Raw genomic sequence first — 15,616 nt, forward strand, 5'->3', positions numbered from 1 at the left:
TACCATTCTTCTCCTCAAGCAAATGAAAGAATGGAATAACTAGTTCTTCTTCAGGGCTTACTCCCCTTACATAACCATTTTTTGGAGTAGAATACTCTAGATCTAGTCTTCTTTGCAAACTCTCTGTTAAAGAACAGAGTTTGCTTACTTCTCCTCTGGTTTCAAGAGAAATCTTCTCCATACTCCTTAACACTTGCACCATGGTGATTTTCAAGTCCTCATTGGTTACCATTCCCCCTAACTTCTCAAATGAGGTCGGGCTTCTCAAAACAGCTGGTCCTTGTGAGGATGGAACATTCTCTGGGTAATTTGTCATCACTAAGCATGATGTCAACAGCTACTGTGTACGCAAATGCATCGTCGACGATCATCTTATTCCTATTTCAAACCTTATCCAATACTGCGTAGTGGATCGAAATCTCACGATTCTCGGGAGGTCAGGTTGTCTCGTCTAAGACATCGCCATAATCTAGAATAACCTTATGCTTTGGAACGGATGAGTGAGTGATGGTCGGATTCAAACTAAGGTCACTCGTTGGTGCCATTTTCTTCTTCCGAGGTTAAGAATCCTTTGAATAATGGGGGTTTACCACGCTTCAGGGTCGGAACAAATGATTGGTTAGCAGCCAATGTACCTTGCCGCGTGGAAGGTGCGGCCTCCCCACCTTCGGGGATGGTCCAACCTTCCCAGGCGGATTGCTGATTTACACGAGGTACATCTATCCTTGCATGTGTGTTTGCAGTGAGTATATGTGATCTTCTCACTTAGCTAAATCATTAAAAGCATCTGGCATGCTCTGAAGATCTATAATTCGGTGCACCTTAGTTTCAAACTGAGCAGTGCAGGGATCTAAATGAGACATAGTGGAAGCATACCACAACAATTCACGGCTGTAACATCCAAAAAAATTTATTTCGAAAGATAATTACTAAGATAGGCCAAATTCCTTTTCTTAGACAATTTTCAATAAAGGATTAATCTTAGTTATTTTATGGATGCATCTAACCTCCTTGTTAGACTGCCTACGTACCCTAAAAGGGATCAAGCCATTTATAGTTCTCCATTCACTAAACTCCAACGTTTAACATAGTACATTCAAGCATAAAGCATGACCAAATGAAAGCAAACACAAGTAAACACCTATTAGCAAGTATGGAAGTGAGTAATTACAATTTATTAACTTGTGTAGCATAGGCATGATTTTAATACAACTTATACTTCAAATAACAACAGTAGTATAAAGCAAAGTAATTTAAAGAAAAACTCGGATAAGAATTGCATAATGTAGAAATAACAATCTTTTCCTATGCAAAAGTTGTATATAACTGCTTTGATCAACCAAGTTTAAGCTTATAATGAACGCTCAAACCTGAACCAAATAGTACCATCTTAAATGGTTGTTGGAGGCTTGCTCTGTGTACTTTAAAATCATATAATAGTGGTAGAGAACGGAACCCTAAATTGAAAGTTAATGCTAATTATAAAATGGAATCCCAAAACTGGAAATACAAAACTTGCTGCTGTCTGGCAACCCTGTGACTCAACTTTGGACATAATTTTGATCAATCAAAATTCAACAAAATTAAGTGAAATCAGATAGGTTTTGATCACCGACATGTCTAATTCAAAACACACAATATTAGATCAAAAGGAACTCATAAGGACATAGAAATCAAGAGCCAAAGTAGGCTACTTGAAACGTAGTTTCTCTCTTCAAAATGAAAAAGTTTTCTGCAATGTAGAACCCATACTTATTTAATCCAATTTACAATTTTAGGGCAATCCTAAACTATCCAAGAATCATATTTAACTTCTATTTCAATGTGTTAGTTTACCCATATCATGCTTAGTTCTTCTTCTTTTAGCCAAAGACTACAAACAATTCAATAAAATTAAAGTATGTACCATTTCTTGTTCTTGTCCTGCCCTTCAAACTCCTCCAAAGTTGTTCATCAACCTACCACTTAGCTACTAAGCTCTTCAATCAATGTCACCACCACAACTCCTCAACAAGAACACCAGAAATTCAAGTTAAACACATAAATCTCAAACTTGTTCGAAAATGAAACTTGAAATTCGGAAGATCCACTTACATATCCTGGAAGTGCATGAAGAGAAGAGTATTTTTCTCTCTTAAGTCAAGACCTATCTCCGGCGAGGTTAGCTGGAATATGCGAAAAAACTATGAAAACCATCAAAGCTTCTAGGCTTCAACATATGGGCACGCTTGGTTCAAGCATATGGGTTTGGTAACAAATTGAAGACGGCTTCGCTACGAATAATAGACTTCGACCGCGCTTGATTTCGTTGCCGTACGAGAAAGTTATGATTCAATGAAGTTTTTGGAGGGAAGGAGAATTAAAAAGGAGAAGAACACAACAGCCCCAGCTGCTGGTTTTGCACGTAGGGAAGAAGGAAAAGGAAGCCATTGGCTTCTAGAAAGTTCCACTTGAATTTACCAAAATGTTCTTTTATTTAGAAAATTCGTAACTTTCTCATTCGAATTTCAAACTTCAATCCGTTTGCGCTTACATTTTCATAGTAACATGTAATCTCTAAATATGCCAAGAACAGTAGAAAAAAAAAATGTGGAAGAATCAAATACGTCTATGAAAAATCCCGTTTAGCACAACAGGGGCATTTTCGTCTTTTTCACTTATCGATAAATTTTTCGACGTAAATTATAATAAATCCCGGAAACAAAATTCTAAAATTTCTCTAATCAAATTTTCATAACCATAAATCATGTATTCTCGATTTACTCCAAATAATCATATATTTTAAATTTTTAGGGTATTATAGTGGCGTTCTCCAGGAACGTTACCATGCTTATCTCCCCCTAACGACGAGAAGACTGTCTCATCAAAGTGACAATTCGCAAAATGTGCGGTAAAGAGATCTCTTGTCAAGGATTCTAAATAGCGAACAATTGATGGCGAATCATTTTTGACATAGATTCCTATTTTTCTCTAATGACCCATTTTGATACGTAGTGACGGCATTATTGGCACAAATGGCACACCCAAACACTTGTAAATGCGAGACGTCAAGCTCATATCCAGTGAAAAAATATAATGGTGAATGTGGTTGGGTAGTGATGGACCTCAGGCAAACCAGTATAGTTGCGTGCAATATTGCATAGCCCCAAGCAGATATCAGCAATTTGGTTCTCATAACCAAAGTTCGAGCTATCAATTGAATGCGCTTTATGAAAGCTTCTGCTAGGCTGTTTTAGGTGTGAACATGGGGTATAGGGTGTTCCACATCAATCTCCACTGACATGCAATAATCGTCAAAAGTCTGTGACGTAAAATCTCCAACGTTATCCAATCAAATCGACTTGATCGGATAATTAGGGTGGTGAGCTCTTACCTTAATAATTTGTTCTAGGAGTTTAGTGAACACAGACCATCGTGTCGATGCATCAACCAACACTGTATAATATTTAAATGGTCCGTAGGTTGGTTGGATAGGTCCACAAATATCCCCTTGAATCCTCTGAAGAAACTTAGAGGGGTCGTGAATGATCTTTGTAATCGAGGGTTGAGTATTCAACTTCCCTAAAGAACACACTTTGCATGGTGGGAATCCAACATAGGGAGATAACTGATGCCCATGTGATGATTTGAGTATACGACGCATCATGTCACGTCCGGGATGTACCAAATGGCCATGCCAAAGCAACAAAGTGTCCTAGAACTCAGGTATATGGTCGGCCAAATCGTGGGCTTCTATGCCGCGAATGGTTGTGATGTACAACCCACTCAGGAGACGTTCCAACTTCTCGTGAATACGCTTATGGCCTTATTCGTACAAAGTGATACAAAGAAATCCAGAACCATTATCTTCAGTGGTTTCAATATGATATTGATTCTCTCGAATATCTCTAAAACTCAGCACCGTTCTTCCGAAACGTGGAAAATAAAGTGCCTCTTTAATGGTTAAGACTATACCATTAGACAACATGATACATGCCTTTTCGTATCCTTCAATCAGGTTGGATAGGCCTGAAAGAATTGTCAGAGGTGCTTTCATGGGTATTTAGTTAGTAAAATAGTGTCGCTCACGCAAGATGGTGTGCGTGGTAGCACTATCAAGTAGACAACTAACTTCCCCACTAGACATACCTAGAAATAAATTGATTGAATTGGTCACATGCATAAATAAAAGTCCACTCATTCAATTAAGCAATTCGAGAAATAATATCCATCAAATAACAATCCATAATTCAAAACAAACCAAAGCCAAAAAAATTATTCCAAAAACTTAGAAAAATTGTTCAAAATTAAATCATAAACCTAGAAAAATAGGGGAGAGGGGCCGACCACTCCTAGTGGGTTCGGCCATCAAGGGTAAACACCCTAGAAATATGTCTAATTTATTCGTCCATAAGAGCTTATACCTCTTGAAAATCCGATATCTCCATTAATATAGTAGCATCTTCCGGATGATCCACATGTGCAAAGTTAGACTCACAAGGGGAATTGAAATGCCCTGAAAATTTATTTCGGAAAATAATTTCGGTGATAGGCCAAATTAAAATCTTGTTTATTTAACTACCATTAATCAAAATTCATTATTTAAATTTCTTAATCACTCACAAAATATATAACCAAAATTTACTTACCAAAAACATAAGATTAAATTTTCAAATTAATCACCAAATTTCTTTTCTTAAATCAAATTCCCAACAAAAGATTAATCTCTATTATTTAAGGCTGCATCTAACCCCTGTTAGACTGCTAACGTACCCTTGAGTGGGATCAAGCCTTTCGTAGTTCACCAACTTTTAGATGTCCTGAATTTTTATGAAGAACCCAATGTTTTCTTTTTTGGATATCCTTCGTAGTGACGCTAAAGCCATACAACTCAATGCTTGCACTTAGTAATCACAACATCATTACCACGCAATTATGATGTTTGATTCAGCTCCATTGTTTGAAATAAACTCAACAATGTTTATCGGCACCATAATCCAAGTTTGAGACTCTAACTCTCAAATGTAAGCACACTCAACTACACAACCCTTCGTTTATCAATGAGCATAGATCTTTCCAAATATACAAAAACAAGCGCATAATATCAAGTTAGAAAGTTGACAAAATATTTTGCTAGAAAGTATGGAGCTTCCTGTACCTAATTAAATGGACTAAGATTCAAAATTTAATATTAAGAAGAATTTAGGAGAGAAGATAAACTTTGACAATGTGAAGCATTGCATTTCCCAGGGAGATAATTCGATCATATGCATTACAAAATTATTCATTCTTATCTCCTTCGTCAGAATTACTATGCTAGAAATAAGGCAAGCAATAATTCATGCCAGTTGGTCTTTCTCTAAGGATCTTCTTGGAAAAAAAAATCTAATTCCAATTCAGAACTGGTACAAGGATTAAGGAATTAAAACACTTATGATTTCGGTATAAAGTATAACCAAGATACCCAATAAAATTCAAACTAATTAACAAACACAGATGAAGGGAATGTGAATTGGAGAATTGTAGCCTTACCAATTTACTATCCAAATCTAACCCACTCATAACTTCTTGCTCCTACTGTTTTACTATCTTCTCCAAAAACCAAACAGGGGAAGTCGGAAACGGTGAGTCCGAGCGATAGATAACGGCGAGAGAGAGGGATGGCAAAGTAGAGTGAGAAAGAGAATAGGGAAAGCTGCAGGGTTCGAACCAATTTGGGTTAAAGTCCCCATCCCTTTTCTCCTTTTTCTCATTTCCTCATTTCCCTCATTTATTCCCTTCCCAATTGGCCTACTCTCCCTCCCTCTCAAAGCCCTTCATGTGGCATATTTCCACTAAAACACACCTCCAGCCAAATTTGGAGCCTTCCAGATTCATGGAAAATTACTATTTTGCCCCTACTTTCGTTCATTTCTAATTCATTCGTTATAACTTCGTTTGTCAAACGGTTTTTGCCTACACGCTCGTGCAATCATCCTATATCCAAGTATGTCAAAAAATACGATAAAACATATGAGGATAAAATACATCCTCGTAAAATTACGTTTAGTCAATTAGGGGCATTTTCGTCTTTTCCACTTATCAAAAGTTTTCGACGTAAATTATAATAAATCCTGGAAACAAAATTCTAAAATTTCTCAAATCAAATTTTCATAACCATAAATCTATTTATTCTTGATTTACTCCACATATTTTAAATTTTCAGGGTATTACAAGAATGAAACTTGGCAATAGCCTCGGGGTTAGCTCAGCATACGCGTGACCAATGATCCTTTGATCCACAGCGATAACACATATCCAATTCAATGGAAGCCGATTAAACAAGAGCTTTGCCCTTGTTCTTAAAGTTCAGGGCCTTAAGGGCAAAGGGTGGATGCTGTTGGGTCACATTTCCTCCCTTGGGTGGGCTTGCCTCCCATTACCACGGCCACGATGGTTCTTTCGTCGTTTGTGGCTACTAGAATGTGTCGCATGTGCTTCAGATGTGGCGTTCAAGCCAGTCGGTCGAGTTTGATGATTCTTCATCAAAAGCTGGTTCTGCTTTTCAGCGAGAAGTATCACAGAGATCAAATCTGAAAACTTGGTGAATTTATATGCCCTATATTGTTGCTGCAGGACAATATTGGTAGTATAGAAGGTCGAATAGGTCTTCTCATGGAAATCTAATTTGGTTAGTTCCACTTTACAGAACTTCAGCAGTGATCAAATTCTACAAACTTCAGAGTTGTATTCATTCATTGACTTAAAGTCTTGGAAGCGAAGATGCTGCCAATTGTGCCTTACTTCAGGCAAGTATATGTCTTTCTGGTGATCGAAACGATCGACCAAAGCAAGCCAGATGGTGTGTGGGTCCTCCTCAGCAAGGTACTCGGTCTGTAGAGCATCATGGATGTGTCTTCAGATGAAGATTATTGTAGTAGCTTTCTGAGCTTCATCGACATGTTTGTCTTCGAGAGGTGCCTCGATGATGGCTCTGATACCCTTTGCAGTGAGATTGAGCTTCACGTCATGAACCCACTTCAGGTAGTTTCTTCCAAAGACTTCCAGAGCGGTGAAATCGAGCTTGTTTAAGTTCAACATGTCCCTAAAATGGTGGGTACAAAAAACGTGATTAGTCATATGGTGATCCATAAACATATACCATAGAATATTTGGGTTCTAATAGACATGTATTGGTATAATTTATGCATCAAAACTACAGGTTTCATGTGGTAAATTTTGAATGAAAATTTCGGGTTTCAAACGCACTAAATATGAAACTTCAGGTTCAATTTAGTTTTATGAACAATTAGTTCATAAAAGAGAGGTTCTTGCAAGAAACATAAAATGCAATATGCTGATTTAAGTATAGTGGAATTCAAATTCTTTGGGAACTCAAGTGTGAGAGCTTCGTTACTACGAAAGTATGTCAACGGTTCAAAGTATAAAAATAAATTATTGAATTGTTAATGTCCAAAAGTGATCTTCAAGTCAATAATTTTGGATTCATTATAAGATTAATGGACTGCAAGTCACTTTAATTAATTCAATAGATCAGGACCAAAAGGGGTCGATTGTGGAAGCTAAATAATGCTAAAATACTAACATTGGATCGAGAAAACATAGCCCAAAAAAATTGGGTTGGTGCCATGAGTAGAGGGCCTGGATTTCACTATTATAATCTACGTATTCGTATTATTGAGATTTTATATTATTTTTCGAGAATATATTTTAATTAGTTTGAATTTAGATTTTTTATTAAACTAGTTACGAAAAGTGAAGTTTGGAAATTATTTATTTAAAACTCGTAGGCGTTTCGAGGTCACAATTTATATCTTTGGATATAGCTCAATCTTAAAAACGCATAGGCGCAAACTGTTCGTGAAATGGAGCTATAACAAGAAATTAGAGACGTTTTGGTATAATTTCTTTTTTTTCAAAAAAAGAAAAAAAAAGAAGGGACTAGATGCTGCCAGATGGCAGCGGGAGAGAGAAGAAGATAAAGTCGCATGAGAAAAAAAGAGGGGAGGAGTGACCAATGGAAGGGATGAGAAAGGAAGGTAGATGAGAAACCTGAAATGGGTCATTTTTGACCCGCAAACCCCCATTTTTTACCCAGCCATATCTCATTCATCTGACTTCCGTTTGGGGTGATCTTGGTGTCTATGTCAAGCTCTTGATGAGTCCTACATCTATATAGTGTTAGATTTCCATTTTTCAAGGTCGTAGCAACAAAGTGCCGAGGGTTTTTCGGCAAGTTTTCTCATTTTGTGGTGATTCCAACAATGATTACCGTCTATCACCACCACCAATAGACTCCTATCAACCCTTGGAGCAAGGTCCAAGCATTGGATATGGCGTTGAAGTTCATTTTGGCGATGAATCGACAAACACCCATTTCTAAGGTTTCCTGTGGATTTGGATGAAATTGGGACACTTCCTAACCAAATTGGACTTGGCCAAAGGTATGAAAATTGCTCCCCTCACTGAGATATACTTGCCTATAAAATTTGGTAATTTTTTAAAATTGTTGAATTTTCCGATGAGTCGAGGCGGCCGACCGCACTGGCGGCGGCACTTTGGCCAGTGGGCTGGCAATGCCTTTCTCAGTTCAATTAGATGTCCTGAATTTCTATTTGATATTCCTATGACGTGGTTTGATCGTTTGAACCTAATTTCATTATGACACATTACTTGATCAAAATATGAATCGACGATCCAACTGTCGGATCGCTATGAAATTTTAGTATGTTGTTCTAGAGGAATAATGTGAATTTTAGAAGATTACGGATCCAAAATCCGATGTGTGGATCTTCCGGATCAAATTACGTAAAGATGTGGACCCTACCGTTGATCGGAAGTTGACTTTTGGTCAATAGGTATTGAACCATTTTAACTTACTAAAATTAGTATTACTACAGACTCAGTGAGGCTTTGCGAACTTGTCTTGGTGAGTGACTTTAATATATGTGATATGGTTATTACCCTGTTTTCTTATATTAGTATCCTTTGTGGATATGACTTGGTTTTATAAATGTGTTTTTTGTTAAAATGTGATTTTATAATTGGTCATTGATCTATTTTTATTAAATTTGATTTGATTCATGGATTGGAAATATTTGGGAAAAGGTGAGTTGAAGTGCATATTGAAATGTTTATGAATTGTGTTATAAATATACATTTGAAATGTTGAGAAATGCGAGGGCTAGTAGGGGACCGTTACCTTAGTGTCGCAAGGTTAGGTGAAACCGAGTATGCACCATGTAGCAGTGGTACATGGATGGTCCTGCTTGGTTAATCCACGATGGGGGACCATATTATTTAAGGATCGCGCTTGGTTAATCCGCGATGGGCGATCCTTATGGTCATGTATACTTAGGAGTGATCATGCTTAGTTAATCCGTGATGGGTGATCACTGCCTAACAGTTCCGTAGGTGTGACTCTGCTTGGTTAGTCCACGATGGGCGGTCACTGCCTACTTGATTATCTTGACCCTGTTTGGTTAATCTGCGATGGGGGGTCACTAGTGGTCCTGCTTGGTTAATCTGCAATGGAGGACCATATTATTTATGGATCGTGCTTGGTTAATCCAGGATGGGTGATCCTTATGGCCATACATACTTAGGGGTGATCAAGCTTGGTTAATCCACGATGGGTGATCACTGCCTAACAGATTCGTGGGAGCGACTTTACTTGGTTAATTCGCGATGGGGGGTCACTACCTACATGGTTACTCAGGGGTGGCTCTGCTTGGTTAATCCGCTATGGGGGCCACTTTCTATTTGGTTGCTTATGTAGGTTTCGGCCGAATTGCGTCCATCTAACCCTAGTTTTTAACGTACATATGAACGATGGTTTTTTGGGAATCTTATGGTTTGAATTAGAGAAGTCGTTAGATGTTTAGGTGACTCCTTCGGAGTTTTCAGCGACATGATTATGATTTCATAAAGCATGATTCTATATTTGATGTTTATAGATTGTGATCGATGACCTGTTTTTATTGGATATCACATACTTGTATTATTGTCACTCACCTGAACTTCGTAGCTTATTCGAGTGTCTGATTTGCCCAGTGTGCCATCTCCTTGATGTAGGCATGATTGTAGATATGACAGGTATGAGGTGATTGCGAGAAACAGCTTGGTATTTTAGTTACGTTCAGTGGTTCGGAACCTAAGATTGTTGGATTTCGTTGAGTGGTCTGGAATCCTTGCTCTTGCTCATTTTCATAAGGTTAGTCTAGAACCCTAAATTCGAGTGAATGGGAATTATCCCTAATAGACGTTGTGAATATAAATTAGAATTACCATACTTATTACTCATAATCCAAGTAGGGAATTATATAGAGTTCCTTAGTTAAATTCGTGAAATGATAAGTTATCGCATTGATTGATTAACGTAAATAAATGCTAAGATCATGCATTTTTTTATTCATGAATTGATTAATTGACGGGATTGCAAAATGACTTTGGATATGGATGTTATTATTATGATTATTTTAGTTGATCAATATGGCTTGAGAAGAATATTGTGCTTTGTCATTGGTTCTTTGACATATCGCATGGTATGCATTGTGAAATATTGTTGAGACATAGCGATTTATGTGATGGATGTTTAAGCGTAGTAAAATGACAAACTACGAATGGTTTAATCCCTACTAAGTGTACGTAGGCAGTCTAATGGGAGGTTAGATGCGGCCATAAAATGTACAAAAAATTACTACACAATTCAAGGCATAGGATGTGCTTGGTACATATCCTTGAGGCTAGTATGTTAGATATATGGTTATTTGATGACATCATGTGTCGATCCTGGACGTATGTTGAGATCGAGGTGTGACAATGGCTTTGCGATTGCCCTTTTCATTAAATTGCATGAATTTTGGCGACTGATAACCTATTGGCATCCTCAAGGTGTCAATCTTCTTGGAGTATAGCTTTGAGTACAGCACGAAGTCATGTGAGCTTTCTTCGTACTGCACCTTAATGGTGCTTGTGATCATCTCTTGCAGTCGTTGGATAGAGAGATATCCCATAAGCATGGTAGCTCAGTCCATATTCAGCTTCTCCTCAGCTTTGTCCATCAAAGGCTCCTCCTTTTCGTCAGTTTCCTCCTTTGGTGGATCAACCTTCGGGTCAGCTTTCTCGTTATGATGTGCCTCCAAACGGTTGACGAGTGTAGCAATCTGCAAGTCATTTTCCTCCACGGTCCTTGTCAGCCTTACGATCGCTTCGCTCATTTGTGCCAGCTACTCTTTGATTGAAGTTGCACCAGTGGTCATGACTTGCATGGCTATGGGATACAAACTGATGCTTGAGTCGGCATCGGAAGTTAACGACTCGGAGTACCTTCTCGGGCTTTCTTCCTTTGGCGCCCTTAACGAGGCTAGGGTGATCACGGGCTCGTGCCTCGGGTTCTCTTGCTTATTCAACAGAGTTGATGTAGGGGTGGAAGGCACGGTAGAGAGAGCTCTTGCCTTGCTTCGGGTTATAATACCCAAAGTGCCACTATTTATGGCAAGGATGATTTTGTTCTTCACGTTGGTTGCAGGAACAGCTTGATCATTTCTTGATGCCATTTGTGCTTCTTGTGAATTTGAAGACAGGGATGAGAGGTAGAGAAGTCCCACCGGGCGTGGCAAATTTGTAAACACGAAAATTCTGTAACGAATGAAACGAGAACATGTGTACAAACTAGATTTGTATTGATTTGAATTTGTAGGGTTACAATCTCTGTTTACAATATTCCTCTGATTCAGTCTTCAATTTTGATGTAGATGTGTAGGTTCTTAATCCAAGGGTCGCGATGACTTGATCTCAGAAGAATGATTGAATGATTACCTCAAGTTTTGGGCTTGAAACGATGCTTGGATGGTTTTCACCTCAAAGTTGCAGCAAAGGGTGATGTTGATGTAAGATTTAGTTGATTCAAGGGTCTTGGCGACTTGATCTTAACACAAATGTGTTACAAGTTTTGAGCTTGCAACAAAGTCTTGAAGGAATCGGCACGAGTGCTAGTTGATTCTTCAAGGGAGTGCTTCGGGTTTGGTCAATAGAAAGCTTCGGCTTTGGTTGTGTGTTCTTCGAAGAGAACTTTGGTAGCGTATTAGTCTTCAAATATTTGTGTAGAGGTTCTTCTTAATGTGTAATTTTCAACCCCTTTGTGTGTCTTGGGTCCTTGTATTTATAGACTTCCAAAGCCATGCCTTTGGATGGATTTGGCCTTGATTTGTGTCTTGATTCGTCCATGGGAGAATTTAGGCATGTTTTGTATCTTAATTTCAACCACCTTCCTCGTATTGGCCGAAATTTATAGGCCTTGTTGCCTATTTGTGAGCAATCTTCAATTCTTGCTTATTTTGTGAAGATGCTTTGACTTTCTTTTCGGTTTTGAGAGATTTTGGGCCCCTTACCGATTTTAAGGGGGATTTTCTCCCTTTTTGCCGAATTTTGGGAATGTTTTACACTTCCTTTGCTTGATTTGTGCCACATGCCATTGATGACTTTTCCATTTGTGATGGGTCATTTGCCACATGGAACTTTGTGATGTATCATTTGTATGCAATAAAATTTACATGTTTACAGTTCGCTCTTCAACTCGCTTTCCTCTATTTAGTGAACTAAGCATGCTGTATTTTTGTAACTACTGGTGCAGTGCAGTGAGCATTTTGAATGGGCTCTCTAAATAGCTCTTAACCAAAATTTAAGAAAAAATAACAAAAAAATTATTTCCAAAATTAATTAGAATAATTATTACTTCTTAAACTGGTTTATTTAATACCCTGGATATACTAATGTGTGATATCTCACGCCGATGCTTCTAACAGTACAATCTAACACCACCCAATGAGCCCAAACCCACTCCTAAAGGCTAAAGGCCCAAGAAAAGCTTGGTGAGGACGGTCGCACACCGGCACAAGTGCCAACAAAACGCCCATAAGTTACATGACATGACCAAATCGGTCGACTGACTGCACATAGCCAATCTCGCTCTCGCGGCCCGTTTGGTGTGCTTGTTAGGGACAAGATACGGACAATTAGAATGAATATTAATCTCGACGTTTGTTTGGTGAGTGTAAACTGTATCTCCGATTGATTGATTACCCATCGTGGACACGAGTCCAGAATTCAAGGGATTTCAATCCCGACTCGACACACGGGTTATGAATCCCGTCGACTTGCCGACCTTCTTCTTCTCTGTTGAAGCAAGCTGTGAAATTGCTAGTCACAAAGTCCAACTCATCTCTCTCTCAACAATATGAAACTCTTCAATTATGGCGTTTTCTCTCATTTTTCAGAAAATTCCAACGATCTCCTATTTAATTTTTTTTTTTAAGTTTAATTATTTAAAAAAAAAATTAACCAAAGCCAGTTCGCTCCTACTGGCTTAGTGAGTACCAAACAACGGACATGAATCCAGTCCAGTCCAATACTGCAAGCCATTCCCATGTCAATCCATGCCAGCCAAACCTAAAGTGATGCAGCAGGAAACGGGATAGGATGATTGAAAACCGTTTGGATCGAAAAATACATAAATATAATTTCTTCAGTATTTACAACTCTAAGCTAGTAGGCAGCAAACCTTAATAGAATTAAGGAATTAGAAATCTTTTTTTTTTTTTTTTTAGATTTTACTATGATTAGGGAGGGAGAGTTTGAAATTATTACAATAATTTAGGAGTTTTGAACCCAAAACGCATAAGTAGAAGCCTAACACTCAACACTATTCACTAGGATGTTGGAATGCATAAAAAAAATCCTTGTCAACTAGAAAAAAGAAAACCAAATCCATATGGACATGTAAAGACAAAATTATCCAAAATTTAAACTTTTATACCAATCTTAAAACTCAAACCTCTCTTTTCTTAAAACGCACTCGAGGCACCAACAAATATGTAACACTAACATGTCTTTTCCTACACAAAATATATGGGTCAAAAAGAAGCAAACAACAGCGACCATATTGGGTCGACACGAATAAGCAGAGCGTTTGTCTTGGTTACATGAGAGATTCTCTCGTCAACACCACCTACCACAAGACTAGTGAATGCCAGTGATACCTAGCCATGAACCCAAGTCCAAAGACCAAAAATGGCTCTGGCTAAACTTTTAAGTCTGCATCTGATGTTAGCGTTCCTAAAACCTCTTGCAGATGAATTCAATTGACAGAACTTCACAGCAATTTCATGCCCAATCATTAGTAATTACTGGCCAATTGATTGGACGTCATGCTCGAAATTTGAGAAAGATCAAACGTCCAGCACAGAGAATTGTACATTAGTTCAGCACTTGTAATTAATTGGATGAACAACAAAATTACCGAGACAGCCAGAATTCTGGAAATTTAGATTGATGTACAAAAATATTGCAAGAAAGAAAGATTCAAGAAAAAGTCACAAATGCATTAAAACAAGCTACAGGTTCCCTAATTATTCAAAACTAAAACAAACAAAAAAATCACACTCCGTTTAGACAATGAGGCTCCGCTCCAGGAAGGCCGGCGGTTGCCCACCGCTCTCTGGACCCGTGATTCCTCCGGCTGAAGGTGGCACCGCCACCATCACTGCCACTAAAACTAAAACCCAAAATTGTCAACAGAGCCATTACTCTCATACATCTCTTTCGTCGGCAGGAGTAGAAGAGCTCGAACCAATATCGAAATTCAAACCCAAATAATCCTTGGTACAAAGTTCTCTCCTATTCATCTCATCCAACTTAATAGCCGCATTCTCCCTCAAACGTTCTAACAAAGACTTGTACTTTTTAAGCTCCGGCAGTTCCAATCCTTCTTCAATCGGCTTCTCCCACCACAAACTCCCCTTCTCCTCGTCCATAACATCGGAACCTTCTTTCACTTCCTCTCGACTCGATTCCAAATCTTGGTGCTCATTGCCGGCACTAGCTGACCCAAGAACCTCCTCTCCGCCATCATCGGATGCACACCTCGCTCGTTCACCAAGAAATCGATCAATGACAGATTCTGCAGAGGGGTGGCCGAAGAGGAAAGGATTGTTACCGGGCGAAAAGGCAATAACGGCAAGGGTGGCGCCAGTCAAGCAGCAAAGATCAGTGGCCTTTCGGAACAAACCCTTGCGCCGCTTTGAGAATGTGGCCTTGAGGTAGTTCTTGTTGGTTATTTTCTTGATGTCGATCCTGTTCTTCCCCATGATGATTCGTATATAATCTGCACATATATATATATATGTATATACGTCGTCTTCTTCCTCTGAATCTTCTTCTAAATTGGTGGAGGGGAGTTGTGGGTACCCAAAAAAGAAGACGCGGTTTTGTATTTATATTTGAAGGGTTAGGGTTTCCAGGTTGCCCTTTTTTTTATAGATTAATTGTTTCCCAAGTTAACACGGCATCCCTCATCCCAACGACGATAGGAAAACATTTAAATGGGATTTTGCCACGTGTCAAATCAATGTTTCTCCTTCTTTTTTTTTTTTTTTTTAAGTACATCGATATTTAAGGCTCCTTCTTAAATTTGTCTATGTTTTTATGAGAATTTTTAGGCTCCGAGTTAGATTTCATATTTTTCAGATGAATCCCAGTTGTCAATCGGAAAGGGATCCAAACCGGAGTATCACATATTCCGAGGTATACTTCGAGATATTGTAGAAAGTTTCGACTTTGGTACAATAATTTGTACTTT

General features: G+C 38.5%; 1 protein-coding gene across 1 annotated transcript; it reads right to left on the bottom strand.

The window, feature by feature from the left end:
• Positions 1-14,292: 14,292 nt before the first annotated feature.
• Positions 14,293-15,247, bottom strand: LOC137741360 (agamous-like MADS-box protein AGL61). The gene has a single exon (XM_068481082.2). It carries the CDS (start codon positions 15,123-15,125, stop codon positions 14,568-14,570), a length of 558 nt encoding a protein of 185 aa, XP_068337183.2. The 5' UTR covers positions 15,126-15,247; the 3' UTR covers positions 14,293-14,567.
• Positions 15,248-15,616: the final 369 nt, after the last annotated feature.

This window comes from Pyrus communis, chromosome 11 (assembly GCF_041283825.1).
Source record: "Pyrus communis isolate YQ-2024b chromosome 11, ASM4128382v1, whole genome shotgun sequence".
In the NCBI taxonomy this organism is placed as follows: Eukaryota; Viridiplantae; Streptophyta; class Magnoliopsida; order Rosales; family Rosaceae; genus Pyrus; species Pyrus communis.